Source organism: Anabas testudineus, chromosome 12 (assembly GCF_900324465.2).
Source record: "Anabas testudineus chromosome 12, fAnaTes1.2, whole genome shotgun sequence".
In the NCBI taxonomy this organism is placed as follows: domain Eukaryota; kingdom Metazoa; phylum Chordata; class Actinopteri; order Anabantiformes; family Anabantidae; genus Anabas; species Anabas testudineus.
In genome coordinates, this window is record NC_046621.1 from 7,750,686 (window position 1) to 7,764,619 (window position 13,934).

A 13,934-nucleotide genomic window follows, 5' to 3' on the forward strand; every position below is an offset into this window, starting at 1 on the left:
TTACTTTTACTGGCGTTATTGCTTAGGTGCTGAAAGTCTTTGACAGATATTCCTGCTGCTTTCCTTGATTCTCTCTTTGCACAGTTTAATATTTTTTTTTCGCATTTGCTCTGCAACAACTAAGCCAAGTATAAGAGTGATGGATGGATGTGAAATTGAAAAAAATAAACAACAATAATAAATACAACACATTTCACCACATTTGAGTTGCGCCAAACATTATTTTCCTTCAGACTTTTTCTTGATTAAGGTCTAAAATAGAAACAGACTTGTCAGAGCTACCAGTACATTCATTAGAGCAAATCATCTCTGTTGAAAAACATTCTCAGACTGATCTTTGTGAAATGATAGAGTTGGCTGTATCATGACAATAATGTATTTCCTACCAACCGCTGCTCATGTTTACTTGACTAAACTGTGATGAGAGAAACATTGGAAGTCAGTCAGTAGAAATGGTGGTCTTGTTGAGGCACTGGGGTATTAACCGACTTTAGCAGATTCTTCAAAGAAAAAGAAGAATCTTTGTTGAAAATGCCAAAATGTTGCTTGTTAGAGTACATGAAGCTGTGTGGGTTCAAGGAGTGCACATTAGCTTTGCATAAGAACTGAACATAAGGCTTCACAATTAAATTCTTCAGAAAAAAAAAAATCTAAGCTGTCGGTGTCGTTTACAGAGAATATTTATAAATTAATTTCCCATAGCCTGCATGCTGTATTTTTTATAAGCCACATACATTTCCACAAAGCCATATTGTACAGTATCCACCCTGCCACACAGTTACTAACCATAAAGCAATAATCACCTATGTTCCCATTTTCCTTCTACGCAGCTGCAATGCCATTTATCTCCTCTTAACTTCCTTTGATAGGTCATTAAACAGGTCTTGGAGCTGTGAAGTAAAGCACTGAATCATGTTGCAGGTTCCATCTGCTGGCATGCTTAATCTGGGGCAGAAAGGTCCAAGTACATATGGCTGCCATATAAGGTTTTATATTATAATTGGCAGTGATAGAGCAATGAGGAGGATTCAATTAAAATGAATTGATATAAAAGCTAGGGAGAGATTAGTAGTGAGGGACACAGCGAAGAAGTGAAAAGAGCAACATTGTGGTGCATCAGCTGCAAATCTGAAAATCTCTCTTTTGAACGTTTTGCTCTAGATTTCACTAATAACAGCAATGTGCGCCTTCTAACAACGTCATGGAACAGTAGTGTAAGCAGAATTTGCATGTGACTGGTGGCGCCTGTTCTGTCACATGGGCACGTGTTCAGTGAATTGCAATTCTCTAAAGGACGACTTCTGCAAATCTGCCACAAAGCACTCACTGTATATGTGGCTGAGAAGTTTACTGTACGCTGTGATATAGCTATTTGACTGTGGTGCGAAGAAAATTCACGGCAGACATTATGGTGTCAGTTGTGAAAATCTGTATTACCACTCATTCATTTACTTATTCCTTCATTCATCTATTCCGGTGCTATATATTCAGTTCTTCCTGCTCTGTGGCATTATTAAATGTATAATGTGACCTCTCCTTTTAGAAAGTTGTCAAGATATTACTTTTTGAAATGCGTGTGATTATGTAGCAGCCCACTGGCAGAACAGTATGAAACTTTAAATGCTAATATAGACTGCTGAATAGTGCATTAAAAAGTTCTGCTATCGAGCCATGTTCAGGCACACTGACACTTTGCTGACTGTGTGTCATAGAAGTCAAACTAAGTAACTGATCAATTTAAGGGGACTCACCTATTCGTCACTAAATTACTATCAGAAGCCCTGGAGGGCTGTAGAGGAAGCTGCAAAGGAGGATAACCTGCTGTTTTGCTCAAACCTTTTCATTCACAGTGCTTATCATTATTTTTCTTTGGATTAAAAAAAAATCAAAAACATTTTAAAAGGTGATAATTCTGCTGTAGTACGTGTGCCTTGTCTTATACAAAGCTTTATAATCAACTCCCACAATGCCTCTTGTGTTTCTTTTTATGCTATTGACTAAAAACAGTAAGATAGGAGATGATTGCCAGCAGGTTCAGTCTTTAGAGTTTACAGCTGCTTCTAATATGGTTGATGCCCTGAAAGAAAGAATCGCGTTGGGACTTTGAAGGGGGTTGCAGATATTCTTGTGGATTGAAGCAGCATTTAAAGTCTGTGCACCTCTGTGAAAGTCTTAGCTCTGAAAATGTGTTTTTCTTTACTTTTCTAATGTGGTAAGAAAATTCCCCCTTTTTTTTATCCCCCAATCTTCTTATTGTATTGTGCATAATTCTATGTTTTCATGAAGTAAAGTGGACAGCAAACAGGCCTCCACTAGATTTCTTCAAGACTGATTGAATATTTTAGTAGGATTAAAATTTAATATCCAAAGAGCTCAAAGAACAACTCAAATCTTCCGAACACGGTTGATCTGGATTGTCGTGTGCGCACGCGTTTGCATTTACGTGCATCAGTTTTTTTGTAAAGCATTTCTATACATGTATTGAACAGAGCTCAGATTTCAATTAGAGTTTAGGGGTTAAAATATTGAGACGATGAAGGCTTATGCAGTGCTTGGTTTGAAGGGTTTGCTGCACTTTAAATAACACACTTACTGTAATTAGATTCATCAGTCATATACTGAAGTCTGCATCATTAGATGTATGTGAATTCACTATAAATCTAATTATAAGGAAACACTTTTGAAGCTGTATTTCAGCAATTATGAAAAAAAAGCACATTTCTCTCTCTCTCTCTCTCTCTCTCTCTCTCTCTCTCTCTCTCTCTCTCTCTGTACACTAAAAATATCGTTTTATTTCTATAGTGTGGAGAGATACTTGATAGTCATGCCATCTGAATGTGTCCATAAATATGCATGCTCACACCTTTTAGGCGACAGTGTGAGCATATGTCTCGCAGGTCCATGCACAAACATGTATGTTGGATGTTTGAGAATCTGCATAATCCATATGGAAACTAGCAACACGTCACTTTTGACAGAAAGAGCGAGTGGCAATAATCGCAATTTCAGATTAAATTTTAATCAAAATGCCACCTTTAGAGTGAAGCAATACATTAGATGCTCTTAGTGCATTTCCCAGAAAAAAAAACAACTAAACAAATAGGACATAAGTATAAGTAAGAACTGCTTGTTTTAAACCGGTAGCTAAATCGAAATGTGTATGTATACTCACCATACTGACAATTTCACAGCACTGAGAATCATATTTACATAAGAACTAATCAGTATTTCAGTTCCTCTCCATTAGAGTCAGTAACAGAGTGTCTTCTTTTGCATTTCAGTACAGTTGTTTTTTATCCTTGGGGCAGGGTTTTTTTTTTTTGTAAACCTCTGTATAACAGATATGCCGGTAATGTCTATCTGTGGAAACATTTCTTGATGTGTGTCTCCATGGGTACAGACGCTAACATCATGAACATCCACACAAATATTTTTTTACATTTATGCTGTGAAGTACATCTTTAACTGCAGTTGAAAACAACAAAGGTGGAGAAAGGCACGGTTTGGCAAGTTTGTGTTATTAGCTATAATAAATTCCCTGTTGGTTTCCTTTTTGAGATTCAAGTCGGAAAATGATACAGAGAAAATGACCTTGAGCAATTTAAATGAAAACACTCTATCATACGTAGGACATTTCTGAAAGTAAAATGCAACAACATTGATCTTGTGTGTTTATGTCAGAGTGAACGCCGCAAGATACAAAGCTTCCTCATCACCAGACTCATTAAATATGTGTGCTTTTGTACTTTAATGTCTAAAATTAACTTTAATGTGAATGTTTAGATCCGGGAACACGAGGACTGCTTTAGAAATTATTAAAATACCCTAGCATTTTTTGGTGTTAATTATCTGTCAGATTAAGCCACAGTGAGCACCTCCAGATGTGCACTGTTTTCCCACAAATGCATTTGGTAAGACCGAGCCTGGCTAATTAATCTGTTACCACATTGTAATTAGTACTGTTTAACTGTCATTGCAGATAGTCTGGTTGAACGTTCAGTACTGAGTCATCTTGCTGTGAGCAGTTATTTTTCCTGTGATTGTCAGGGAATTTGCACGTTGGAAGGTGAGGAACACAGCGATTGAGAGAAGGGACCTGATCCGGAACCCTGTGCCACTCATGCCTGATTTCCAGCGCAGTGTACGCTTGCTGGGCCGCAGACCCACTACTCAGCAGTTTATCGACACCATCATTAAGAAATATGGAACGCACATTCTCATCTCAGCCACCCTGGGAGGTAAGAGAGGTTCACTGGTTTCATTTGCTTTCTTCCATGCTTGATTAACAGTTTTTACACACTGTTTTGAACACTTTTTACACATGATTTGCTTACGATCATAATGTCAGTGAAAGTACATTATGGAGACAGTTGGTGAGAACCCTCGTTCCGGAAACACAATTTCTTAATTAAGACTTGTATCTAAATGTGGTTTTAGGTGCTGAAATGCCAGTTCTGAATATGAATGTTTAATGTGATTTTATTAATTAAACATAAAAGAAATTATCAATAATTAAAATTTTAATTTGTTGTCATTGAGTTGAATTAGCAAATTCAGATAATTCATGCAATAGACTATAAAAGTAGATGAATTCCTTTCAACAAGTTAATGAATAAATATTCATCTGTACACATGAATATCACAACTCAGTGACCCCATATTATACTGCGAAACCGAAACACCACGGTGTCCCAGATTATTCATCTGCCTGTTTTCAACAATGTCAAAACAGCTCAGTGAAACAGTTTGGGGTCGAGTTTTTCTCCAGGGTGTTGAAAAATTCTCCCACAGCAAAGTTGCAGCTACAACACGAGAGGCAGACTGGAGACTAATTCACATACCACGTAACTTTCTAACAAAGAAAGATTAGTAATGTAAGCAACTTACATTAGACATTGTAGCATTAGACACAACATCAGCCATAATGCAAATCATCACAGTATGCAAATATGTGGAAGCAAGCTGTGGTTACCAGCTGGAACATGTCCATCAAATAATGAGAACTCAGACTTTCAGTGATTTGTTTTGTACTATGAAAAATACATTTACTGTAACTAATGCATTTAGCATACAAATTGCTATGGGGTATGGAGTCTACCTCTGAAAATACCAAATTTAAAGTAAAGATAATCCTTATTTACAACAACGATGATGATTTACTTCAAGAACAGTAACAGAAACACATTCCAGGTGGTTTATATTGGAGAATTATGGCACCAGCACAGTGACAAAATAAAATTTGTAATCGTGTGGTCACACTGGGCAACCGGAGGCTTTCAGATCAGACGGTGGATCAGTAAGGGGAACATTCTCTCTTTAATATGTAAATCAAAGCCCCTCTTCTCAAAAGCCACAGAGTTTTCCTAAAACACTGGCAGATAAAAAAAAAATCTGTGTTTAAAAAAAGTGTGTTACATTTGTTTATTATTAACAACTAGATTTTTTAATAATGGTATAATTCTTATAAATTAGACTCTATTACTTATACAGTCCAACTCTTTTAAATTGATACTTAATTCCAGGTTTCATATTCAATGCCAGAATTTCAAGTCACTTTCCTGGCTGCACAGAGAACAAGCACTTTCAGAAACTACAGTAGGATGTATGTAAATGTGTATCAGCAAAACACTGTAGGTATTTTAGAAAGCTTTTCTTTTTCAAAGCTGCTATTTTGGCAGCAATCCCCTCCCCTTAAAAAACAAATCCCACAGTTGTGCACAAAGATACTGTATGTTTTTAATGTCACATTTAATTCCCAGCTACAGTACCTCACTGAGCAAAGCTGAATAAATGCCACTAATGGATGATTTCATTATTTTGGATGTGCTTCCCAAAATAAAAGTTAAGCACCCCTGCTGTCCAAGTCTAAATATAAATATTTGGCTTCTCCCTTGAATCTCTTATCTTATCTCAAGCTCTGAGAGATGCATGAAGTCAGCTAACTGCGATTACTTTGCCAATTGCATTTAAAAGATATAATTAGTAAGATAATCTGCTCTTTTGCTCAAACCCTGTATTATGTAATTGCAGGCATGAAATATTGCCAAGTAGGTGCTCCAGTTGTGTGAAACAATGTTTGTGGCTCTGTAATCTCACAATCAAATGCCTTTGAGAAATATTCATGATACTTTTGTTATGCCTCTCCCGTCCTGAACATAAGCCACAGTGTAATGTTAATAGGGAACGTAACACATGTTAAGATGGTTTATTTGAGGTGTAGCTGTTTAAACGTTTAGCTTTCCCTACTGTTAATTAATTCTTCCACCTCTGGCTCTTCTTACCTGTGCATCATCACCATGTTATCTTTAACCTTGAGGCCATCCTGTTTCAAGTTATGTGCCAGTATACTCTTATCTCAGCCTTGGGATTGCCCATTAAAGAACACAGTTATACGAACCAATAAATGTGGCCACCAGGCTAGTAATGAAATAATAGTAAGAAGCTAATTCTCTCTTTCGCCACCTACTCTTTGTGCTCTCAGGAGTCATTATACCCTTGAGAGGAAAGGTGTGAATTTCTTTTTTCCTAGGTAACTTAAAGTAGGGTGGTCAAGTGTAAAGTGCCCCATTAGACGTTCCTCCTCTTATCTGAATAGACATGGTTACAAGCTGGCAATAGGCAGGGGCACAGGCATAATGTTCTTTCTGTCCATACAGCCACCTAATGCAATATCCAAGGAATGCTTGGAGGGAATTCCTGCAAATTTGGTGCAACTGTCAACTTGGACTCAATGGTGAACAGATTAGAGTTTGGTGCCTAAGTCACAAAGTCACACGGATTTCAATAGACTACAGTTTGCCACAGTTTATAATTAAAGTTTTCTCATTTAATTGAGATTGACATAATCATTTACAAATAGTATAAAGCAATAATTTTTAAATTATTCAATTCCATACTGTGGATGTTGGAAGTAGAGCATGTGTGGAATTATGGTACTTTAGTGATGACAGGTTAAGCTCCAATATAACAAGCATTTAAGAAAGGAACACTGTCACTTTCTCTTAACAGCGACTGATTGGCAGTAGCGAAGATGTTTGGGGAAATAATTATCAATTACCTGCTGCTTTACTCCTGTCTGAATATTTTAACTACCTTGTACCACCTGAAGTCACTTTCTGGCAGAGGTGGATATCTCAAAGAAGGTGGCAAACGATGTGGATTTTGAAATGCACTCATGACCTGACTACATCCTGAGTGCACACCTCGTGTGGGAGACTTCAAACTTTTACAGAGCAATTACATCTTAGGTTTCAGACCAGAGGACATCGCTACTGTGAGTCAATGCTTCCAAATTTACCTGAGTTCTCAAGCTGAAAATGAAAAACACATCAGTTTGCCCATATATGCTTAACATATCTCATTTGCCTGCAGCCACTGAGAACAATACTGTAGATGCTGTAAGTTTATTGAGGAAATTCAAACTTTTCTGTGTTTCCAAAGCTTTGGAAAAGTGCATACGTTTTTTTTTTTTAATGCTAAAAGTAGGATTGGCTCTTGAACTTGAAAAAAAGGACGAGATTGCATTTTGCTAAAGCTGTGAGGGACATATTTCACCACAGCTGTCATTTCCATCACCTTCATATGTTTAAAATCAGTTTTCCACTTGAGCACTGTGCTGATTCACCATGAATCTTGTTGGTGTTTGCACCGAAGGGTCTAGAACATTTGAGTTAAGAGAAGCAATGCACAAATCTATGGGACTTATTTTCAGAGCTGATAACACAGTTCATTATGCACAGGTTCGTTGCTATTATACACAGGACATTAGTTTCATTAGTCACAGGTAAATAAAAATATTATTTTTACTGTATTTATTTTATCTTATCATGTAACATAATTCTGAATGTTTTAAACTCAAATGTCTTTGCTTCTAAACTAAACCAAACTGTGATGTGTCCACAATTGCTGTCATGATGACAGGTACAACAAACAGCCACCATCACTCCCATGGCGTCAAATAGTAATGCCAAAGGCGTACCTCTACCTGAGACACCAAACAAACTCACAAAGCATCATTATCTGACTCTGTGGGATGAGAATGTGTTGGAGATAAAAATGAATGATAATACATAGTTAATACACAACACAACAACTGAGGATTCATCAGTTTAATGAAAACACACATTTGCTGCTGGTCATGCCAGAAAAAGAAAGTTTGTATCTGCATAACTCAGTGTATAGAATTAGTTGAAGAGTTTCTTGTCTGGTCATTGTGTTGCTTTCCATTTCCACTTTTCATTTTTAAGGACTGTATCTTAGCTCAAAAGGCTCATTTGCCCTCCTTCCCCGTGGTGAATACATAACCCATGACTAGATCAGACACCTTTTCAGTACAACAGTCTTATGCATTCAGCACTGAAGACGCACGAGTAGTTTATTAAAATGACTTGCGGTCACTGAAGCCTGAGGCTAGAGTTCATATGCAAAACATTGGCTGTGTACTTGGTTGTAGTCGACTACTCAGTGAAAACTGTCAACACTACTTCCTTTTTCCACATCAGACCTGGATTTTTGTTGTTTTGCAGCCAACATAAAAATACAAGGCATAATCTGACACTGAGAGCATGGTATCTCAGAGCCACTGCGTAGAGAGAATATCTCCTGCATAAAGCAGCGAGAATCTATATGTTAAGTAAAAAAAACAAACAAAAGAAAACATTAATTTTCTGTACTTTCTATATTTTCTCTAGCTAAATTCTACCATTCTCTACTATGTTGTGATACACATAAGCTTAGGACACATGGCATACATAAAAGAAAAAATGCAGGATAGTAATACTGTTACTAGTGTATGACTGCACTTCTACTTTTGGTATTTATTCTGTGTGATCTATATAGTTTATACACCATCCAGTAGTGTCTTTCCACTGCAGTGGGTTTTATGTTATCCATAAAGTGACCCACATATGTACCAGTAACAACAAATGGAGCACTCACATTCGATTACTTTAATGTGCCTGCATGCACGCGCAAATGGAGAGAAACAATATTATCCTGTTCGCACATACAACTTGTACACGCAGTTTATGCTCTATACTGATTTTAGAGGTGAAGCAATACTTTGCTTTTAAATACCACCCTAGCTGTAAACACATAAGCTCCGCTTGAGCTGATTAATTCTGGCCGTGTGCCAGTGAGGTGTCCTGTAATAATGTGCTACTATGTATTACTTACAGAAAGGTGCACACTAATGATTTTTTTAAAGCCACAGAGGTGATGATCTGGCCTGACCTGTAGCAATATCCACAAACTATTTATGTGTGGAAGACATCTTTTATGCCACGCTAAGTTGCAATAGAGATAAAAAAAGGGCAGATCCAGGACTTAATGTGAGGCCATTATTCTTGTGCAGCAGTGTAAGTCAAGTGTGTGTAAGTAACTTTGCTAACCCCCGAGGGAGAGAGAGTATGGCAGCGTCAGAGAATGGGGCCTCGTCCCCTCAGTGCTTGTACTCTAACCAGGCATGAGACATTGGCCTTGACTTCTACCCACCCCTAGTCACGGTCACCACCAAGTTAAGTGGCCAATTCCAATGTATCACTTGGGGCCAAATAACCATTCACAGCGCTGGAAACCTGAACATATGTGACATGCTCTTGAACAGATTCCAGGCATATGGTTTGCCATTTGAACAATAATCTTCGAAGGCAAGTTTGTGTGAGCTTGTGGAAGTGAATTGATGTTTGCATTTTATGAATCTGTGTCTGCTTGTAGGAATGAAAGATGAATAAATATGATATGTAGAGAGCGAGACAGAGAGTGGCTCACCCATTTATAGTGTGTCAAAAAACAAACGTCACATGGAAACCAGAGCAATTGTCTGGTGCCCTGTTGTATGTATTCATTCCTGGGCAAAGGACTCCATTTATGACAAGAGAAATGGCAACTAATGATTTCAGCTCGATCCATGTCTAACAGTGAACATCTCAAGAATGACACCATCCTCAACAACAGTGGCTCATCAGGAGAGTGGGTTAATTATGTTAGATAGATAGTAAGTTACAAACTGTCAAACTGTCAACATGAAGTATTACCTTTTTTCAGGCTTATTTTGTGCAGTCAGGTTGATTTGTAAGATAAATATTCATATTTTTAAAATATCTGATCTGTGATCAGAACACAGGAACAATAAAACCGACCATTTCTGTGTAAAGTATGAAAAAAGAGACAAATAGAAAAAAAGGCATAATTACCACTTCTCCAGGCAGTGTCGGTATCACCAGACAGGGTTAGTAATTAGATTCAACTATGCACATGAGTAATTTTTGTTGGTCATCCAGATGGGGAAAAAAAAAGAAAATGGGGAAAAAAATAAAACTGTTTAAACTGCTGTAATTCAGGGACATGCCACACAGATAAGCAGGTACGATCTTCCTCAGGAGGTGCCACATCACAGCAGCTGCTCAATTCCTATTTTCTCATTTCTTGGCACTAATTAAATCTCCACGATTGGTAATGTTATTTTTTATTTGTATGTTTTTGCTTGTTCCATCTGAGTTTTTCATGCCTGGGGTAGCTGAAAAAAAAAAAAAAGATACCGGATGTTATGTATTAGTTCTCCACAGGATATAATTTGTGTGGTATTGAGGTGAAAATTCTATATCACCGGACCTCTCATGAAAATAATGCCATCCCAATAGAGGTAAATCTGTGGACATTTCTGGGGATAGTGCCAGCTGGGGATAAAGCAACAAATATGGAGACTGTTCCTGGAAACTGGGGCATCTGGTTTCTCAAGCTGAAACTGCTTGCCTTGGTATTCAGACCTCTGACTTATCTTTTGTATTAAGAATCCTATTCGCAGCTGAGATAAGCTTGAATTGGACAACTCTCACAAGTGAAGATATCTACAGTACATGACATTATTTATTCAGTGCACCTTAACTAAAAATTATTTATTTAATTGAAATACTACCATACTTGACTCACTAATTTTTACTTTTTTTCCTCTCAGTCACTAATCACATACTTTATATTTATAACCATATTTCTGTCACCTTTGTGCTGTCTCTAGGAGAGGAGGCACTGACTATGTACCTGGCCAAAAACAAACTGGACAGGAAGCTTGCCAATGCTACCCAGAACGTTGAAGCCCTTCATCAGCTGGCCTCGTCGTACTTCATTGATCGTGACGGAACGATGAGGAAGCTACATGAAATCCAGATTTCTACTAATGCTATCAAGGTTGGTGAAAGTTGAAAATGTACAATGTGCATTTAAACACCCACAATCCTTATGCAATATCACATGGAACAGTAATATTAGAGACAGTACCTTGAGTAATCCCAATACAGTCCCTGGCAACTGCATTTCAGTATTTATACAAACTTTACCATTTACTAATAATGTGATTTATATCTATAAAATACTGGAGTGGCACATATCTACTGTCATAGGCAAACATACACATATTGACAGTAAAGGAAAGATCCTAATGGTTAATGTCATGTAAAAATCACTTTTCGCATAATATGTCTGGCGTCAAAGTCACACTTTCCCCTCCCCGTCCCCCCAGGACTATAGCTACAATATTGTATTGCTTCCACTATTTCTAGTAGGAGAAAATAGTTATTAGAAAGATGTTGCCTATCAGGAAAATGTAAAGCTAATGTAGCCCACACAAACCATCTGCTTTGACATTAAAATAAACACCTTACTTTCATTTTCTCCAGAACCAGATGGTGTATTATACTGTACAAATACATGAAACTAAAAAAAAAAACAAGTAGAGAGAAAGTCCGTCCCGATGAATTAACATTAGCATATGTTGTAAAGTAGCATTATACAGATTAGTTTTAATACATAAGCAACACAATTATTTTTTGTATGCATATTCATCATGGCAGAAAAAAAATACAAGTGTGTGAGCACACTGCCTGCAACTGCTTCCCAGATGTGGCCATTTATTTATTTATTTCATTTAATTCTCAATCAGCTGTAGACAGTGAGCAGGGGAAACTTGGAACTGCAATATATAAATATCATCCAGCAAAATTAAATAAACCAGAATTTTGGAAAATCAGTCTCTCATTAGCTTGGGTATTCATTTTTGTTTTTTGCATGAAGAGGGAAGCAGCGTTAAGAAGAATTGTTTATTTCTGACTTTCATTAAACTAATATACAGAGATAAAACTGAAAATGTACACTAACAAAATACAAAACGGTTCCTTCTCAATTGATTATTCTTATTAAATAAATTGAATAGAAACAACAGGGCTTAATGTTCTACTTCATCCAGAGAAATTTGTCCATTAATTAAACCGTGCAAACTTTGTTAATTATCACAGAATTGAATTAAAATGTAATGAAAGAAATAAACCTTAACCACTTGTTCACTGAAAGGTCGCAGGAAAGCTGGTGCCAAGCCCAGCTGCCACTGGGCAAGAGGCAGGGTACACCCTGAACAGGCTGCCAGTCTATCACAGGGCTGACAACCATTCACACTCACACCTATGGGCAATTTAGAGTCACCAATTAACTCTTACATGCATGTTTTTGGAGGTGGGAAGCTGTAGTGCCAGGAGAGAACCCACTACACCACCATGCTGCCATATGTTCCATACAAATCCAAAATGCATCTCTAAGATCAAAACACCTAAAACTACTAGTTATTGAAAAGAAGCTTGGACACAACAACTCCACATAGTGTCTATTAGTGAAATAGACCTCTAGTGTCAGTATAATGATTCCACCTGTATGACAACACTTGCTCATATGCACCTAGGTAATGATAGTTAGAGTGAAATCGAGTGTGACTCCTCATACAGCATTTGTTGTTAACGTGGTTGCAGTTAAGTAGCAAGTACTATCTGCCTCTGTTGTGCCCCGTGTATATTTGAAGGGACGCTGATATCCCAGAACAACTGTGTGTGAATCGAGTTTCGTGAAATGCAATCACTGCATTTATAGTATTATTCCATCAAGATATGTTTCAATTATAGGAAATCTGGCAAATTCAGCCATTCCAGATGCCCTCGGACTACACTGCATGGGGCCTAAAGACTTTAGTTTCAGCCTAAAGGAGCTAGCAAAGCTAGAGAGTGTGAGTCTGTCAGGACCAGGTGGTGCTGGTAATATGAGGCTCAAAATCATAAAAGAACTGTTAAACAAATGAGGAGGGTGTGACGTTATTTTTTATGTGAAAATAAGGTGGGTGAGAAATAAAAAAGAGCGAGATTTCCAAATGCAGGAAGGTAATTGAGCTTTTTGGCAATGGACCTCATGGGGGCCAGACATGAGGGAGGGGGTCAGACCAGTAGAAAAACAGGTCAGTGACCTTGTATAGACCCTTTGGCAGCCTACGCCAAGATAACATCACTGTGCTAGCCGCAAGCAAAACAAAGGAAAACTTCAGGTTGCTAGAATCGAAGAAGATACTCAGTGTTAGTTAATGAGTTCAACGGATTTTGCCTCCAGCTATGTCCTGCCAACTGAAAAATGTCATAATGTTTACTAGCTGTTAAAGGGTCTACAAGTAAAGGGCTAGTGTTGCTGGTGGAAATTATGCAAGTTTACAGGACTACTAAAATATTATATGTATTCATATTAAACACATTCATCTCATTTAATGTTCCTTAATAATTGTGACACTTGACGGGTGCAGTAGATAAAAATTACTGTTGTGTCTGTATGATATTATGAACCAAAAATATCATAAAGTCCAGTGTTGTAGTGCAAACAGTAAACATGTAATCAAATTAGTCATAGGCTATACTGTATCAAGTAAATAGTTGCTGAGACAAGCTTCAAATGCAAATTAAATTTAAACTGCACAAACGTGTGCAGTGGCAGTAAAACTCTGCCTGTGGTAGTCATTGTATTTAAACTTGATATATTCTTTCCATTTGTCAATTTTTGCCATAAATTGACAGCCTTGGCAATAATATTAAAGTAAATATATGAATAAAACTAAATGGCATAGTCCTCATGGAATT

At 37.4% G+C, this 13,934-nt stretch overlaps 1 protein-coding gene across 3 annotated transcripts in view; it reads left to right on the forward strand.

The window, feature by feature from the left end:
* Positions 1 to 13,934, forward strand: part of brinp1 (bone morphogenetic protein/retinoic acid inducible neural-specific 1) — a 94,393-nt gene that overhangs the window by 40,339 nt on the left and 40,120 nt on the right. For all 3 annotated transcript variants that reach the window (XM_026354023.1, XM_026354024.1, XM_026354025.1), the window contains 2 exons: positions 4,048 to 4,238; positions 11,015 to 11,184. In XM_026354023.1, the coding sequence (XP_026209808.1) occupies positions 4,048 to 4,238; positions 11,015 to 11,184 (361 nt within the window). The remainder of the gene's footprint in view (positions 1 to 4,047; positions 4,239 to 11,014; positions 11,185 to 13,934) is intronic.